Source organism: Sinocyclocheilus anshuiensis, unplaced genomic scaffold (genome assembly GCF_001515605.1).
Source record: "Sinocyclocheilus anshuiensis isolate Anshui unplaced genomic scaffold, SAMN03320099.WGS_v1.1 scaffold627, whole genome shotgun sequence".
NCBI lineage: Eukaryota > Metazoa > Chordata > Actinopteri > Cypriniformes > Cyprinidae > Sinocyclocheilus > Sinocyclocheilus anshuiensis.
Window position 1 is genome coordinate 2861490 of NW_015549703.1, and position 17647 is coordinate 2879136.

At 37.1% G+C, this 17647-nt stretch overlaps 1 protein-coding gene across 3 annotated transcripts in view; it reads right to left on the reverse strand.

Annotated features, from left to right (window-relative positions):
- LOC107660646 (zinc finger protein GLI2-like) overlaps positions 1-16721 on the reverse strand; it is an 86775-nt gene extending 70054 nt beyond the window's left edge. Inside the window, exons 1-2 of one of the 3 annotated variants that reach the window (XM_016450030.1) lie at positions 16605-16721; positions 1203-1327 (exon numbers count right to left, since the gene is read on the reverse strand). In XM_016450030.1, the coding sequence (XP_016305516.1) occupies positions 1203-1320 (118 nt within the window). In that variant the 5' untranslated portion in view covers positions 1321-1327; positions 16605-16721. The other 2 variants (XM_016450029.1, XM_016450031.1) reach the window with 2 other exon arrangements.
- Between the last annotated feature and the right edge of the window lie 926 nt (positions 16722-17647).

Here is a 17647-nt window from a genome sequence, read left to right on the forward strand (position 1 = left end):
TTCCTTCGCATCTTTGAGTCAACAAGTAAGCAAACCGGACTGATATGCAATATATTTACATACATGTATCTCAGACAATTATGAACAGGTCTTTTGCGTAACCTAGGGTGTTAAAGGTATAGTTCGCCCAAAAATGAAAATTCTGTCATTAATTACTTACCCTCGTGTCGTCCAAACCTGTAAGACCTTCATTCATCTTCAGAACACAAATTAAGATATTTTTTATGAAATCCGAGAGCTTTCTGACCCTCCATAGACAGCAGTGCAACTGACACGTTCAAGGCCCAGAAAGGTAGTACGGACATTGTTAAATAATCCATGTGACATCAGTGTTTCAACCTTCATTCTATGAATATGAGAACTTTTCGGAACGTTGGCTCCTGCATCAGCAGCACCACGCCAATGCATCACGGTACTCTTGTAAACGCGCATCGAAGACTGAGAAATTGTTAAATAAAGTTGTTATTTTTGTTTTCTTTGCACACAAAAAGTATTATAATTGAAAATTAACTTATTTTTTTAATTGAAAATTGAAAATAAACTTATCTTTCCAAAATGTCAAAATTACTTTTAATTATCATTTTAAATATTTTTAATATCAACAACAATTTAAACTACTAGGCATATCAAATTTAATAATAATAACGATTTCTACGGTGTAGTTATTGTTAACTAAAACTAAATATCAAATATAAACATTAAATGAAAAACCTAAATAAAAATGACAAAATGCTGTCAAGTTTAGGCTAAAGTACCAAAATTAAAACAAAATAAAGGCAATCTAAAATATATGAAATCTAAATAGAAGACATATATAATGATAAATGCAGAAACTAAAATGAAAACCGAAAATATCAAAATAAAAGCTAATTAAAATATGAATTATATTGTAATAGCTTGAATAGTACTAAAATAACACTGTTCTAAACAGGTTCTCAAACACCCCTGTCAATGGAGTTTGCAGCCCAATGCTGTAGTTTCGGCATCTACCACCAGGGGCTAAATGAGTTGTGCTAACAAGCTAAACCTGGTCGTACAACTTAAAGAAACAGAAAAAAAGCGCCACAAACACTTGGTAAGTCAAACTATAAATGGTCTTCACACAATAAACCGGAATAGGAAAGAAAGTAATTTAAAGGTGCATTGCCTCATTTTTTATTTCACTAATGTAGTGGGCAATTTTTAATGTGAGTTTACCGTACCTCGGGATGCTGTGGTCGGTGAGGGCTTTTTGGGAAGGTCTGAGAAACTTCTGCCATCCAGGCCTGACCCCTTGCTTTCCTTCTTTTCTGTGGTGGTGGTGGGACTCGTGGTCTCCATGATGAGCCTGAAAGACAAAAACAACTGCGTTATTTGAGCTTTAATCTTGCCAGCCACACAAACAGATGAAACATGCAACAAACAAATAGGTAGCAGACAAAAAGAGGTGTCACAACTGGACATTGACAATATTATTACTTCCCTCCAAAGTCCTAAAAATGCATAACATCTTCCAGATGGCAATCGGAGGGTTTGACTGAAACGTTTCCATTATATAAACTACAATTCTAAAGAAAAATCCTTCACTTCCCTCTGCCCTGTCTCATGGCTTGTCTGTTTATTTTGAGAGCTTAGAGGAGCCGTTGTAGAAATGCCATGTTACCAGAAGAGACAAAGCAGAGAGCGTGCGGAGAACCTCCTCTGCGGCAGCTCTGTCAGAGCGCTCGAGTGCCTGTGCTGAAGGCAGATGACTTGGCAGCACGCCGCTTGTTTAACTTTGTGTAACCTACAAGATTATCCTTGGTTCAGAGCAAACAGCGAGCGGTTTAGGATTGAAAAGAGGTCCAAACTGAGGCCATTCAGTCTCTGATTGTGGCTGCCCATGTTGTTTGTTCTTCAGCAAATGAACAAGTATGTATGCAAAGCATGATGTACTCAGAATTAGTTTCAATAAATAGGGCAACAATCATTTTCATATCAACACTCATATTATGTAACACATAGTTAAACAACTAAATGTTGAATAGATCGAAGAGCTGGGTGATTAATCAAATTTTGGTTTGATTTAGACTTACATTACGAAGATTATGAAAACAAGATAATCAAGATAAAAGATTATTGTGCAGCATTCTGTTTTGCATTGATCAGAACCTCTATAATTGTTTAATAGATTTTAGTAGCTTGTGGAAGTACACTACTGTTGATCTTATTCAAATTCAATCTTATTTAAATTTATATAATTATTATTTTATGTATGTTATCTTTTATTCCTTTTACTCAATTTTTACTTTTACTTTTTAGTTGAATGGTCAGGGAAAGTTTTTTTTTTTTTTTCCAAAATCAATGAGTAATTGTGATAAATAATCCTGATCTCAATATTGACCAAAATTATCACATTTTTGCCATAATCAACAAGCTATTTGGAAGCCCATTCCCCCTCAAATTAAAAATCAAAATAAGGGAATTTGGGGAAAAAACAACTGAGATAAAGAACACACACTGTCATACACTTTATATTTTCCTTCTACAAAAAAAAAATAACTAGCATATTAGTGTGCTGCAAAAGGAAAATTATGCATGCAAACTAAATGATGCTTTATTTTTGACCTTTTGAATGTTGTTTCTACATGCAAATCCAAAATATAATTTTCTTATGTTCAGCATCCTGTAAGAGTACCTGTGGCCACATTCATCAGCCTTTTCTTGTGCCAGACAAACATCCCTTTGCCAAGGTAAGCCGATTAGAGGTGGACTGTTGGAGTTGGCCAGCATCTGTCTCAGTGCTTGTTAGCCAAGAGGGTACATTTGCCATCCTGTCTCACTGACACCTCTTCATACTTTCCTTTGGAGATGTAAGTAAAGGAGATGCCTCCTAATGTTGCTTGTGAAGTCAGTGTTGTCATCAAATGTACACAGGCCAATTATAACAACTGGGACATTTCTATATGTCTCTTATGGAAACCACCTTCCAGGACTTAAGGTTTTTCTTGTTTCATATCATTAGCACGATTGTTAAAAGAGAATGTTAAATGAACTGAATCACTTTTGATGACATTAGTCAAACATAAACATGCTATTACTGGCACTGGTCACCTTCTTTTGCCAGTAACAAGTATTACTGCAGCCAAATCTGCCTTGGAATCGACACACAGTAACAATGACTCATAAATACCTGTCAAAGATGATAATTAATTATTTCAACGTTATTATAACACGCATCAGACAATTTCTTGTTACTGATAGCTAGAGAGCAAAGCCAATATAATATATAACTGATTATATAAATAAACAAACAAACCATTACTGCCATTCAAAAATTTGGGGTCGGTACAATTTTTTTTTTATGTTTTTGAAAGAAGTCTGTTATGCTCACCAAGGCTGCATTTATTTGATCAAAAAATACAGTAAAACTGAAGTATTTTTACAAATTGCACAAATTCACAAATTACAAACTGTTTTCTATTTTAAAATGTATTTCTTATGTAACATTTCTTACTATTATCAATGTTAAAAACAGCTGTGCTGCTTTCATAATTAAATGATAATTTTTTCAGAATTCTTTTATAAATAGAAAGTTCAAAAGAACCACATTTATTTAAAATAGAAATCTTATGTAACATTATAAATGTCTTTACCATCACTTTTGATCATTTTAAAGGGGTCATATGATGCGATTTCAAGTTTTCCTTTCTCTTTAGAGTGTTACAAGCTGTTCGTGAATAGATAAGAGCAACGTCAGATGACCCCTTTAATGAATCCTTGCTGAATAAAAGTATTAATTTCTTTAAAAAATAAAATAAAATAAAATAAACAAAAATATACCCAAAACTTTTGAATAGTATATATATGCTATTTCACTTAAAATGAATGCATGAATGAATGAATGATTGAATGAATGAATAAATAAATAAAATCTATTCAACTTTTAATTAAATTTTGAAAATTGTGCACTATTCAATGGCAGGGCTGTTGGTGGTTCTAAAGCTAAGGCTAACCATCCCAAAATGGCCAAAATTCTACCAACTGATTTGCATAGCCGATATACAAGTCCCCCATGTTACTCTTTTCTTGTCGAGGTCTGTCTAAGCCAAACTCTGACCCTTTGACGAGAAGATCTGACAGTACGGGTGTGCGTAACCGAGTGGACAGGTGGTGGCGAGGGTGAAAAACGACAAGAAAGCTACTCTGTTCTTCTGCGTGGCTGCTTTGACAAATGCAGCGTGTGAAAAGGATCAGAATCTCAGGTCCGCATGACAGAGGGGTGTGAGACCACGCAGGCTTGTGGGCTAATCCTCCATAGCCGCCCCCTACCGCATTACCCCACCTACTGCTGGGCCAGAAAGTTCAGTCGTGACCGTTCACAAAATCCCCCCTTTGAACACTCCTGCTCACGGATTGACCGTGTAGACCACCTTAACAAATTCTCCGTCACAGATAATGATTAGAGCTGAACAATTCCACAAAAGTATGCTGTAAGGGAAGAGCCGTAGGAGGACATTTGATTCACTTTATACTTGTTGTAAATTTGATTTCCTTCCAGCCAATACTTTGGCAAAGGCAGGTGAAGTCAAGCAATTAAAACTGGACACAATCCCCTTTATCTTCACAACTTTCCCTCCATTTTCAGGAATGCAATTACACCGACTACTTAACACCAGCAATTATGTGGACTCCCAAAGTGTCAAAAGTGTTTTTCTTCCAGGAAGCTCCATGAACTTTTCTTCATTTTTTTCCCTGAATACATGACAGGCACCTTTGACGGCTTCTTTCAGTGCCTGTAATCAGTCTGAAAGGAAGCAACAGGTGTGAAAAAAGACCATCCACCCCACAGGACTGGGAGGGTGAAAAAAAGGACAGGTCGACAAAACCCAGAGATAATGAGTGAGAAAACCCTGTGGCCCTTCTGCGCAATCAAATGGATGCTGAAGAAACACCATGTACCATCTTATACAGCTGAACATTTTCTATCAATAAGTGACGAGTTTGAAAATTGTGCACTATTCAATGGCAGGGCTGTTGGTGGTTCTAAAGCTAAGGCTAACCATCCCAAAATGGCCAAAATTCTACCAACTGATTTGCATAGCCGATATACAAGTCCCCCATGTTACTCTTTTCTTGTCGAGGTCTGTCTAAGCCAAACTCTGACCCTTTGACGAGAAGATCTGACAGTACGGGTGTGCGTAACCGAGTGGACAGGTGGTGGCGAGGGTGAAAAACGACAAGAAAGCTACTCTGTTCTTCTGCGTGGCTGCTTTGACAAATGCAGCGTGTGAAAAGGATCAGAATCTCAGGTAAACATGACAGAGGGGTGTGAGACCACGCAGGCTTGTGGGCTAATCCTCCATAGCCGCCCCCTACCGCATTACCCCACCTACTGCTGGGCCAGAAAGTTCAGTCGTGACCGTTCACAAAATCCCCCCTTTGAACACTCCTGCTCACGGATTGACCGTGTAGACCACCTTAACAAATTCTCCGTCACAGATAATGATTAGAGCTGAACAATTCCACAAAAGTATGCTGTAAGGGAAGAGCCGTAGGAGGACATTTGATTCACTTTATACTTGTTGTAAATTTGATTTCCTTCCAGCCAATACTTTGGCAAAGGCAGGTGAAGTCAAGCAATTAAAACTGGACACAATCCCCTTTATCTTCACAACTTTCCCTCCATTTTCAGGAATGCAATTACACCGACTACTTAACACCAGCAATTATGTGGACTCCCAAAGTGTCAAAAGTGTTTTTCTTCCAGGAAGCTCCATGAACTTTTCTTCATTTTTTTCCCTGAATACATGACAGGCACCTTTGACGGCTTCTTTCAGTGCCTGTAATCAGTCTGAAAGGAAGCAACAGGTGTGAAAAAAGACCATCCACCCCACAGGACTGGGAGGGTGAAAAAAAGGACAGGTCGACAAAACCCAGAGATAATGAGTGAGAAAACCCTGTGGCCCTTCTGCGCAATCAAATGGATGCTGAAGAAACACCATGTACCATCTTATACAGCTGAACATTTTCTATCAATAAGTGACGAGTGCAATTCTAGAAGCACATGCTTCTGTTCAACACTCCAATAGCATTATAAGCTCTTAGCAGAAAAACAAACCACAGGATAGATACATAAATAAACAGCTAAATTAACAAATAAACACTTTCTGTATGCTAATGACATGAGCATGTTTGGTTTGGAGCCTCATTCCTTTTCAACTGTGTTACGGCTTGCCTCACACAACACAATGGAAAACAAACTTCCTCTTACTTGAAGATCTCTCTAGTCTTCTTTGGCATCTTATCTTTTGCATTAAACCATGCTGAGTGGTCATAAATGCAAGTGTGAATTATATTCAAAAGAACTAATTTCTAAGTGATTAGACAAGATTGTTTCCTTATACTTAATCTTAATTGTGTGTTCAGTGTCTGTTTGCATGTGGGAAGTGCCATCTTGTTATCCAGCAACATCGATAACATTACAAACATGAAGTGCATATAATGTCATGAGGTCAACAGGGTCAGAAAAGTGACTCTACAATGGTTATCAATTATAAATGACTAATTGCTTTCTCTATATTATAATGGGATCACTTACTTCCACTAAGCTATAATTACATCACTTTTGAGTAATGACTTTAACACACTACAACACCTTTCCATTATCATATCATTTAAATTAATTCATTTTTTTAAAGAAATTAATAATTAGATTTTAGCAAGGATGCATTCAATTGTTCAAAAGTGATAGTAACAGACATTTATAATGTTACAAATGATTTCCATTTCAAATAATGCTCTAAAAATATATCAGTTTCCACAAACCTAAGCAGCACAACTGTTTTTAACATTGATAATAAAAGATGTTTCTTGAGCATTCAGCTCTGCTTTTTCATTACAGGAATAAATAACATTTCGAAAATAAATTAAAATACAAAACAGTTATTTTAAATCGTAATAATATTTCACAGTATTGCTGTTTTTACTGTATTTTTGATCAAATGAATGCAGTTTTTGGTGAGCATTTGAAACGTTACAAAAAAAAACTTTTCTTTCTTTTTTTTTTAAATCTTACCGACCACAAACTTTTGAATGGTAGTATAGTTTGTTTAATTTTGATTGTGCTTGATTGTTAAAACAAAAAATATTTGTTGTTTGTCTCAATAAATTGTGTTATAAATACAGTGGTTAAATTTAAACATTTTTTTCTATTGCTTTTTGTTTTACAAAAGGTTATAAGAAATGTCAATAATTATCGATACCGAACGATATGAAACATTATATCGTTGATACATTTCTTAGCTATATCGCCCAGCCCTAATTAGAACAATAACTGTGCTTTTATGACTGATAGACAATATAGTATATCTTGCAGTAAAAATTGCTAAATTATGATGATTTTAGTAACACTTTTTTTTTAAATTGTAAAACGTTATCACATAATGCATGCAACATTTTAAAAAATCTGAACAAAACAAAATTGGGAATACTGTTCAGTAAATTTGTACCTACAGTCAAGTCAATCTTGGTCATTTAAAGTTAAAATGCTTTTTACAAACAATATTGTATGCCATTCTAACACACCCAATGAAGCCTTACCATTGAAGAATGAAGCTAAATTCACCATTTTCTAAACTAAATGTGCTTGCATTCTTGCTCTCCACTGTTTAAATGCCAAGAAAATAAATTTTCTTTGATGTTTACTGTTCATAATTATCAACCCGCATGAAAGATCTTGTTATTTCTGGAATATAATAATGCTGCACATACTCAATGACGCAATCAGAATCTCTCACTATTGACCTTCATAACAACCATGAATATGAATGAGCACAGAAGTCAGATGTTTCAGAGCAAAGCAGCAGAACTACAACATCCTCCTCTGAACACTGACAGACCTGATGAGTTGGCATGAAGATATACCCCGCTGACCAGCAAGGAAAACGTCTCAAAGACCAAAGGATGACCTTACCCATCCCCCCAACCCCTAAACCCCTGCATATATGCAATATCCTGTGGTTGATCTCTTTGTCCTCCTAAAAATCTGAAACAGATGTTGACTTTACAACCAAGTCTATCGTTTCAGAAAGCGTCTCAGCGAGGGTCAAAGCGAAGCTCTGTTGAGTGTGCTGAGAATGTAGTTGTATATGTTTGTGCACCTAATTAAATCGTTATGAGAGCTGTGTTTATACTGCAAGTGTTTATAAATAAGGTGAGGCTTACTGAGAGGATACTTTAACAGAGTGTAGTGCAGCTGTTGCGTGTCACATCACAGATCTCAGGAAAGAATTTGCTCTCTCTGCACACCATTTGCTCGGGTCACTTAACCAAATGGGTAGTTAGCGCTCTCTCGCTACAAGCCCAGCTGTCATCCCTCCGTCTGTCCTCCCAGAAAGCAACAGACACAAATGTTAATTACACGCTTGTGAAGGCAATTATAGTTGTGGTGTAATGTAGTTTCAACGTAATTAGCAGCTAACTTACTGAATGGGACGTATTTTATTGTACAGTTTGGCTCGGCAGCTTGAGGGTGTTCTGTATCATTACGGGTAAATATCATTTAGGCTAAGGAAATATTACGAATGCCAACTGCACAACCAGCACATGGCTGTTTTCGTGATTATGCATGTTTTTAAACAGCCAATGTATTTTAACAATGGTTTAAAACTTTTTTTTTTTCAATTGGTCAATAACTATGGAGGCCTAAACCTGCAGAAATTAAAATAAATAAAGAAATGACTTCACAAACCAAATACAATCCTAAATTAAGTACTCGTTTGATTTTTGCATTACTTTCCCTTCATTAAATATTTTAAACTTTATATTCTTCTTAACTTCTCCTTTTTATTTTAACTTTTTATTCTTTTACTTATTTTTCATTTATTTATATATTTTTATTTACATATTTATACATTTTTTCCCCATATTCAGTCTAAATAAATAAAATGACTGTGGTGCATGACCTCAAGCGTGTTTTGCTTTTATAAAATTGCAAAAAAAAGCAATATGATAAAATACAGAAATGTTCAATTTATTATTTATTTATTCATATTATATGAATTAAATGTATCGTTTAATTTTAATAAATAATCTGAACAAACAATTCTTAATTAATAGTGATCAGAATAAAAAAGCAAGCAATATAGTTCATTAGCCTAACTGTAGACTGTTTATGGTTGCAGTGATCATAGATTTATCAGCATTTATTTAATTTATCAGCAATTAGCACACCTCGTCTGAACAGAATCTAGAGCTAGAACTATCCAATTTATCATTTCAATGTTTGGTTTATGAGCTACATGCACAGTCCTATCTTGAAAATATCAGTCCATCATTCTCCTATATAAAGTCATCCCTGAACCCTGAGGTCCACGCATCTCCTCAGTTCAAAGTGTGAGGCTTCTCTGTTATCTTGGTCTCTCTGATGATTTCTTCATGGTGTCGGCATGTGTGAGCCTATTTTACAGCTTTTTTGTTGTTGTCTGTTTTGCAAGTCAGTGGTCTGTCAGCTGTGCAGGGGTCCGGAGAGTGGAGACACACTGGTATCTGTAACGTGTGATGGTGTTTGTGTGGATTCCTAACTTTACCAGCTGCTTTACACCCTGACACTTCGTCCATCTGTGAGTTGGCTGTGATAACCTGCTGGCCAATTAGAGACCTATAGTGTATTGTCAGCACTACTATAAATATCAATTTGAAATATCAGGCAAAAATACAGCTTCTGTCATCATATACTCACCCTCATGTTGCTCCAAACCTTTTTTCTCATAAGCTATTATGCTTATAAGAACAACAGGTTATAGTGGCCAGGAGCTGTCAAGCTCCAAAACTACAAAAAGCATGATAAAAGAGGTCCAAACAAAGGTTTTCTGAAGCCATACAATAGAGCGCTTGAAGGATGACAAAATTGTGTAGGCCATTCCGTAAGTTTGCATCACTCTGGTTCCCTTCACAAAAAGCCAACAGGACTTTTCTATTGGCCTTTGGATTACTGCAGAAAATAGTCTCTGTGACCAACAAAAGTTTATGGTTCTTCCACGTTTTGATCATCAATGTAACCTTCACAAATGAACACAACTTTTATGAATTTTGAAGCCTAAATAAAAATCGCCAGACGTACTGTAAAAAGCTAAAGCTATCCTACGAACAAATTACACCACCGTCGAATGATTTCAATGTTACCACCACTAAGCTTCTGACAAATCTTATGATCCTTATTTAAAGTCTACAAGCTGGAAATTTTGAGTTGGAATAGTTTGATTGAGCGCAAGCACAAACAATATCCCAGACAACCTCTGTAATCCCATTCAGCCACTTGTTAGATATGGCCTTTTTCAAGACACAAAAATGCTTAATAAAAATCATGAGCGTGGAAATACTGATGTATTTTATGTCGCTGTGAAAATATCCTGAGCTTATGTTAACCACAGACCTTATTTCAACCATGTAACCAATAACCCATTATTGATGCTCACTCGTTTCCAGCTTTTAGGATTCACTGCTTCAGCACTCTATTGTTTTGAGTATAGAATAGACCAAATCTGAACATTGCTATGCACAAAATAATGACAGTATTTTCCCTTTTCATGAATGTTTCTAATCTTCACTGTTCTAAAGGTCCCAATGTGGGGAGTCATATATTTAAGCTACACCGGGAATTGCGAGATGATGACAGGGACACACATGATCCTTATCCAGCACAGCGTAATCAGAGAATTCCACAGCGAGGGCGGCGTTCATGGAGAGGCCAGGAGCGGGAGTGGACATGCGTGTTGGGGGAACAGATTGGGCTGATTGCTAAAGCTTACCACATGGCTTCTCCTTGCTCAACACATCCAGCTCGTCTTCCAGTCTGTTGGAAAGGAGTCTGTGGCCTGGCGGGGATTCAGCGCTCCTCTTTGGATCTCCCTTCTCATCCTATGGAACGCAATGAGACTGATCTATCTGCCCACTCCATTCCTGGCAAGTCTGGTCAGGAGCTGGGAGGCCGCCTGATAAATCACAACTCCCTTGCATCGACTTCTCCGTTTCCAATAACTCCGGAAACAGAAGACTACCTCGGCAAACCGCCGGTGGCCTCTGCAATTCAGACTCGGTTTCTGCATCCGATTAGCTCTGACAACAAACACTTGGAACAGTGTGCTATTATTTGAGCCTGTGACAGTGAGAGGGTAAACTGCGACTGTGAAGATGATACAATAACTGTAACAACGATACAGGCGGCCGCTGTGAAGAGGTTCCCATAATGGAGAACTGGATAGCCCGTCAGCAGCCCTTCGGGAATTAATTAACTAGCACATCAAAGGTAACCCTCAGAGGCCACAGTGTCACACGGCACTTTGATTTAACGCTGGCTGTTGACTTGATAGTAAACTGCACATAAGGCCTATCCTGACACACACACACACAGGTTTATATTCTGTCCTCCCTTGTTGAGAAGGATATCAAGTAAAACTTCTACCAACTCAGTGGTTCACAAACTTTTCAGGATAAGTATCACCTTTGATCAAATAAAAAAATGAAAAATTCAAGACAGTGATGGGATTTGTAAAGAATTTATCGATTCCTGTACTGGGTTTTTTATTCATATTAACAATTCCAGTTCCTTAACAGCTTCATCAATGATTCTTTTAGTAGCTTCAAGAAGTATTCTGAAAAAAGAAATGTAATTCCACTGATAAATAGTGAGATAATTTCAGTAATAAATGTATAAAAAAACACACTTTAATTGAGTTGTCTCAGAATTTTAAGACAGCACAAATATAATAACTGGCCTGAATATTTAATAACAACACTAAACAAATACAAAAAAAGCAAAAACATTTAATTTAACTGACAAACTACAAAATGTGTATGTTAAATGACACTTCGTCATGTGAATAACCAATCAGTAACAACACTGATTAGTAAGCAGTGTGTGCTTAATTTACTAAAAGTAATTGACTCATTAGAGTCAATCATTTTTGGGAATCAGTCCACACTAACTGCACTTTATGTTTCTGGTTCACAAACAAGAACATACTAATTAGAGTCATCTGATTGGGAATCAATCTACACTGTTTACACAATTTACTAAGAAGTAGTATTGATTCAGAGTCACTTGCTTGAGAATTGGGCTACACTAGTTGCACTACATGTTCTTTCGAGAATTGAACTACAATGTTCACAATCTGTATAACAAGTATAATGTATATTTGTATTCTTTGGACTTTTTTAGTGCAAGAATATCAATGTGGTGCATGGACTTTGATTGCTCCTGTATAACATTTAATATAGATCATACATTAGAAATAACACTGAAAAAGTTTAATTATTCCAAAGGGGAAAAAGACTATATTGAGTCGTGGGAAACTCCTATGCAGTTTGAGAACCACTGAACTCATTCTGACCGTTTTCTATACATATAATTCCCAGTACCACAGCTTGTTTTAATGTTCTATGGATATTCCAACATACTCAGCTGTCACTACACCTCATCTAAAATTCAAATACAGACTTGTAATTTTGGTTGAGTATGATGTTTATTCATGGTCAGCTAATAAAATAAATTTAGGTCCGTCCTCCGCATACTGTGTCTGGAGGTTTCCATGAATCACAGGTGGACGTGTGGTTTGGGAAACGTTAGCCGTTCACTGCGTTTAGAGTCACAGCTATGGCAAGTCAAATATAACTTAATGTAAACAGTATACATTTCAACTGTTCATTTTCCAGCTGTTCTTTAAATGGTGGCCCGCCAGCCCACAGCACAAAGGAAATGAAAGAGTGCAGGTCTGAGAGCGAAAAAAAAAAATGCAAAGGAGAACAAAGAAGAAGGTTTACAACAGAGGAAGGTGAACGGCGTTCTTGCGCATGTACTTTCTTTACCCGCGCACATGAGCATGCATTACACCAACAACCTTTTCCAAATCCATTGGGATCTGGAATTCATATAAAATGCATTGATGCATTATTAAAAATAACACATATGGTGAGTCTCCAGCATATGTAAAAGATCTAGTCCCTCAAAACGAAAACTTGCTATTTCTTCTGAGGCACTAGGACTCTTTGTAATGGGCCTTATTTCCTTTAAGCTTTTCAAAAGTTGCCAATGACTAATGAGGTCAATCAGTCAAACTCTGGCCTTTCGCTGATTTTGCCATATGCTATTTAATGGCTTTGTAAAGCGGAAGACGTAACTCGGGGGAGAAGAATTGTTAAATAAATTGTGTTATTTTTGTTTTCGTTGCGCTCAAAAAGTATTCTTGTAGCTTCGCAAAACTGAAGTTGAGCCACTGATGTCACATGGACTGTTTTACCGATGTGCTAACTACGTTTCTGGACTTGGGAACATTTCAGTTGCATTGCTGTCTATGCAGGGTCGGAGAGCTCTCACATTTCATCAAAAATATCTTAAATTGTGTTCTGAAGGTCTTACGGGTTTGGAACAACATGAGGGTGAGTAATTAATGACAGAATTTTCAATGATGCTCTGCTAGTTGCATGAGAAAAAGAGGGAGAAAAAAAACTGAAGGACCCCATCCACACTCATAAACCGGATGTGATGTGATCCTAATTAACCCCAGACACTTGTGAGAGAATGAGGCAGATGTCTGGAGAGGTGTCCGACACCAGCTACTAAACTGCAGGGATTGTCCCGTGTCCTACGGGCCAAAGCCAAGGAGATGGGTTTCAAAGAACAGCCTTTGAGAGGGCAAATGAATGTAAGCAGCTACCACTTCTCACATCTCTGTTTTCTCACCACACTGCCCTCATCTTCAATTCAGAACGACACTAGAAACACGGCACACAAACCTGAAACACAGCTGTCTTTCACAGCACTTTTAATGGCTATTAAAGTCTCATCAATTCACTTTGAGGCACAAGTGTACTTCAGGCACTCTTGCTTGGCGATAAAGAGATTCAAGGTCTTGCCACAGTGTTGATCTGGACCTGGGAACATTTCAGTTGCATTGCTGTCTATGCAGGGTCGGAGAGCTCTCACATTTCATCAAAAATATCTTAAATTGTGTTCTGAAGGTCTTACGGGTTTGGAACAACATGAGGGTGAGTAATTAATGACAGAATTTTCAATGATGCTCTGCTAGTTGCATGAGAAAAAGAGGGAGAAAAAAAACTGAAGGACCCCATCCACACTCATAAACCGGATGTGATGTGATCCTAATTAACCCCAGACACTTGTGAGAGAATGAGGCAGATGTCTGGAGAGGTGTCCGACACCAGCTACTAAACTGCAGGGATTGTCCCGTGTCCTACGGGCCAAAGCCAAGGAGATGGGTTTCAAAGAACAGCCTTTGAGAGGGCAAATGAATGTAAGCAGCTACCACTTCTCACATCTCTGTTTTCTCACCACACTGCCCTCATCTTCAATTCAGAACGACACTAGAAACACGGCACACAAACCTGAAACACAGCTGTCTTTCACAGCACTTTTAATGGCTATTAAAGTCTCATCAATTCACTTTGAGGCACAAGTGTACTTCAGGCACTCTTGCTTGGCGATAAAGAGATTCAAGGTCTTGCCACAGTGTTGACCAAGATATAAAGTCTAGGTCTAGTTCAGCTCTTTGAGATTCCAAAGAGTTACACCTTTTTAACTTGAGAATTAATTAATTTAGTTTGCTGAGGATGTACAATAAAATAACTGCATTTGTATTCTCAAGAATATGACAATGAAAAAAAAAAACTTTACAAAAATTTCCTTGATGTTTTCCATCCTAACAGCAGAGGTATTTCTAAAACTTTTTCCTTCAATGTCATCACATTGTCTTGTCTCGTCCTTGGCCGGTAAATGTGCAATGTCAGACCCCCTTTATGAGCATTTGTTAAAATCTCCCGCGGAATTCCAAGGCTGAACAGCCCTGATTTAGGCAGCAGGACAAGAGGGAAATGTGTGAAAATGTGCAGAGCTGCAAGGACGGGAAGATGAAAGTGACACGGTCGACCCATGTTTCAGAAGCTGATGACCGTAGCCCAAACCAGGCTGAATAATCTGAATGCACCATCATTTTTTTTCTTTTTGAATCCTTTCACTCGCTTTGCCTCTGACTGTTGGCGCTTCTCATTCTACACAATGGTAAATTCACTAAGACCTTTTATTCTTATGCTAATGCTCTCAACTGGGCATCACATTAAATTTAACACATGCACACACTTTTCTGTTTTTCAGGAAAACAAGGCACACACTTGCCGCACTTTTTTGCCAATCCTTTAAACACACAAAGTGAAACTTAGATAATACCTAAATTCTTTGCAGCATTTTTTGAGTTTGTGTTCCAACAGAAAAACCAAAGAAAAGCCAAATAAATGTTGTGCTTGGTAAATTATAGACATAATATATTTTTTAAAATCTTCTTTGGGAACTTACTTGAACAAACTAACTATGCATGGCATTTACAAACAGACTACATTTTAAGGGAACAGCCGGGAACTGTTTATTATTGAGAACCGGTTGCATTTTTCTAAACCAGAACTGAATTATTTTAATGACGTTCGGTTCACCAACATTGTTTTCTACAATTCTATGCCTTCACTCAATCTTAAACATACAGCCTACAGTAGCCTGACTGCCAACGACTCTTATGAACCGGTTCTTTTGAAGTGAATCAAAATCATAGTCTGATCCTGAACGAATAACTCATGATTTAAAAACAAACAACGCGATAAGTGAGGTTTGATTCCCGAACAAATAACTGTTGTGAGCTTATAAATCAGTCGGTTACTTAATCGATCTGATTCACTTTCTAAACCACTTTTGCCGTGTTTGGACTGTTAGGCTACTGATGTACTGTTATGTTGTATACAAGGCTAAAGAAACTTCAATCTGAGTAGTTAAGCGCCAACGTGAAGTTATAAACATTGCATTTAGTTGTAGCTATAGTATGTTTAATATAATTAGGGCTATTTGGATTGCATACGTCTGTTTGGGATTTCTTATATCCAGATCATCGAGTCATTTGGCGGCAGACTGCTGAGAATGGCATTGAGTAGCCTGAAAACTAAACTAAACGAATCTTTAAGAACCGGAACCGTTCAGAAGAATCTGAATCGGAAATGGAATCGCCAAATTCTTTACGATTCCCATCCCTACCTAGGACACTTGACAAAAGTTTGAGATTGCTCAAGTCGAAGTCACTAAATATAGCTACTATGAAAAGTAAACTGCTAAATCCTTTTCTCGTCAACATGGCTATAGCACACGACACGTTCCAATACAGCAAGTTGATGTCGCGACATTTAAAACAATCGAGAGATAAAATTAAATGGAAACTCTGTTCCCATGAAAGCTGCATGCACACTGTGTTTGCTAACCTAAGAGTAAATCATAACGAAATACATATTTACCTGTTTTGACGCTGTAAAGTTAGTCAGTTGCTCAGTTGTCCAGCGTGCATCCGAAAAACAACGTTATGTACTTAAAACAAAAATGCTAAAAGTGCCTTGGTTTCTGTCACGAAACTCCATCAGCGAATTTGTTTTGTTTTGCAAAAGCAAATGTTTAAGGAAAAACTACATTCATGCGCGGACGACGAAGCGCTACAGTTGCATCTCGCAAACTTTGACGATCCATCATCACGCGACTTCAAAAGACTGTAGTTACTCGAACATTAAAAAGTAATTTAGCCGTCAACACGACAGAAATGTACCCCAAGCAAGTTTGTTGAATCGTCAGATGTGATGTGCGGTGAGAGATCTGTTGGCGTGATTTGTTTTCAATCCGATCTGCCCTCCTCTATCTTCACTTCTCCCCCCAGTTCTTTGAGTTTTGGGCCACTCTCTTCACCAGATGGGCCGGGTTACATCAAACCAAAGGTAGTGGAAGCTTAAGAGGAGTTTGCTGTCAAGTTTCACTGGAGATTTGCAAAACCTTTGCATAAGAATATTTTATATGGTTCTGAGTGACTCTTTGAGCTGTTTAAGGTTTGTTGAAATAACACTTCTTTCTTTCTTTCTTTCTTTCTTTCTTTCTTTCGTTCTTTTAGATAGGCAACTTTATAGGCTATTCATATAGTTATTAACTCATAATTTACACTGTTAAAATATTATCCCAACATTTTTTCCTACCTATTTCACTTTTCCACTTTTTCCACTCAAAATTTCCTAATCATTTTTTAAAATTAAAAATAGTCTAAAAGTGCAATGAACTGTATGTTGTGACTGATTTATAAATAAATAAATAAATAAAAAGTTTGGCACAAAATCACTTTCACTGACTTTTACATTAAATGTTCCCTTCTGGTGGAATGACCTGCCCAACTCAGTCCGAGCAGCTGAGTCCTTAGCCATCTTCAAGAATCGGCTAAAAACACATGTCTTCCATCTTTATTTGACCCTCTAAATCTAGCACTCTCTATTCTATTCTTTAAAAATAAAACTTGCCCTTTTAAGACTTGCACTCTATTCATTTACTAACTAAACAAAACAAAAAACAAAAAAACTAGGCCTACTACTAAACTACACTAGCTTCTCTATTCTTTTTGTATTTGTTTTCTTTTTATTTCTATTATACAATTATCACAAAAAAAAAAGAAGAAGAGGGTCTCTGACACTAGATTGCTTTATTCTTTTTCTATTCTATCTGTTTTTTTATTTATTATATAATTAAAAAAAACCGTTGCCACGTGTACTGCGTTAAGCTTACTGAGACTTGTTATAGCACTTGCATAACATTGCTCTTTAGTTGATTTTG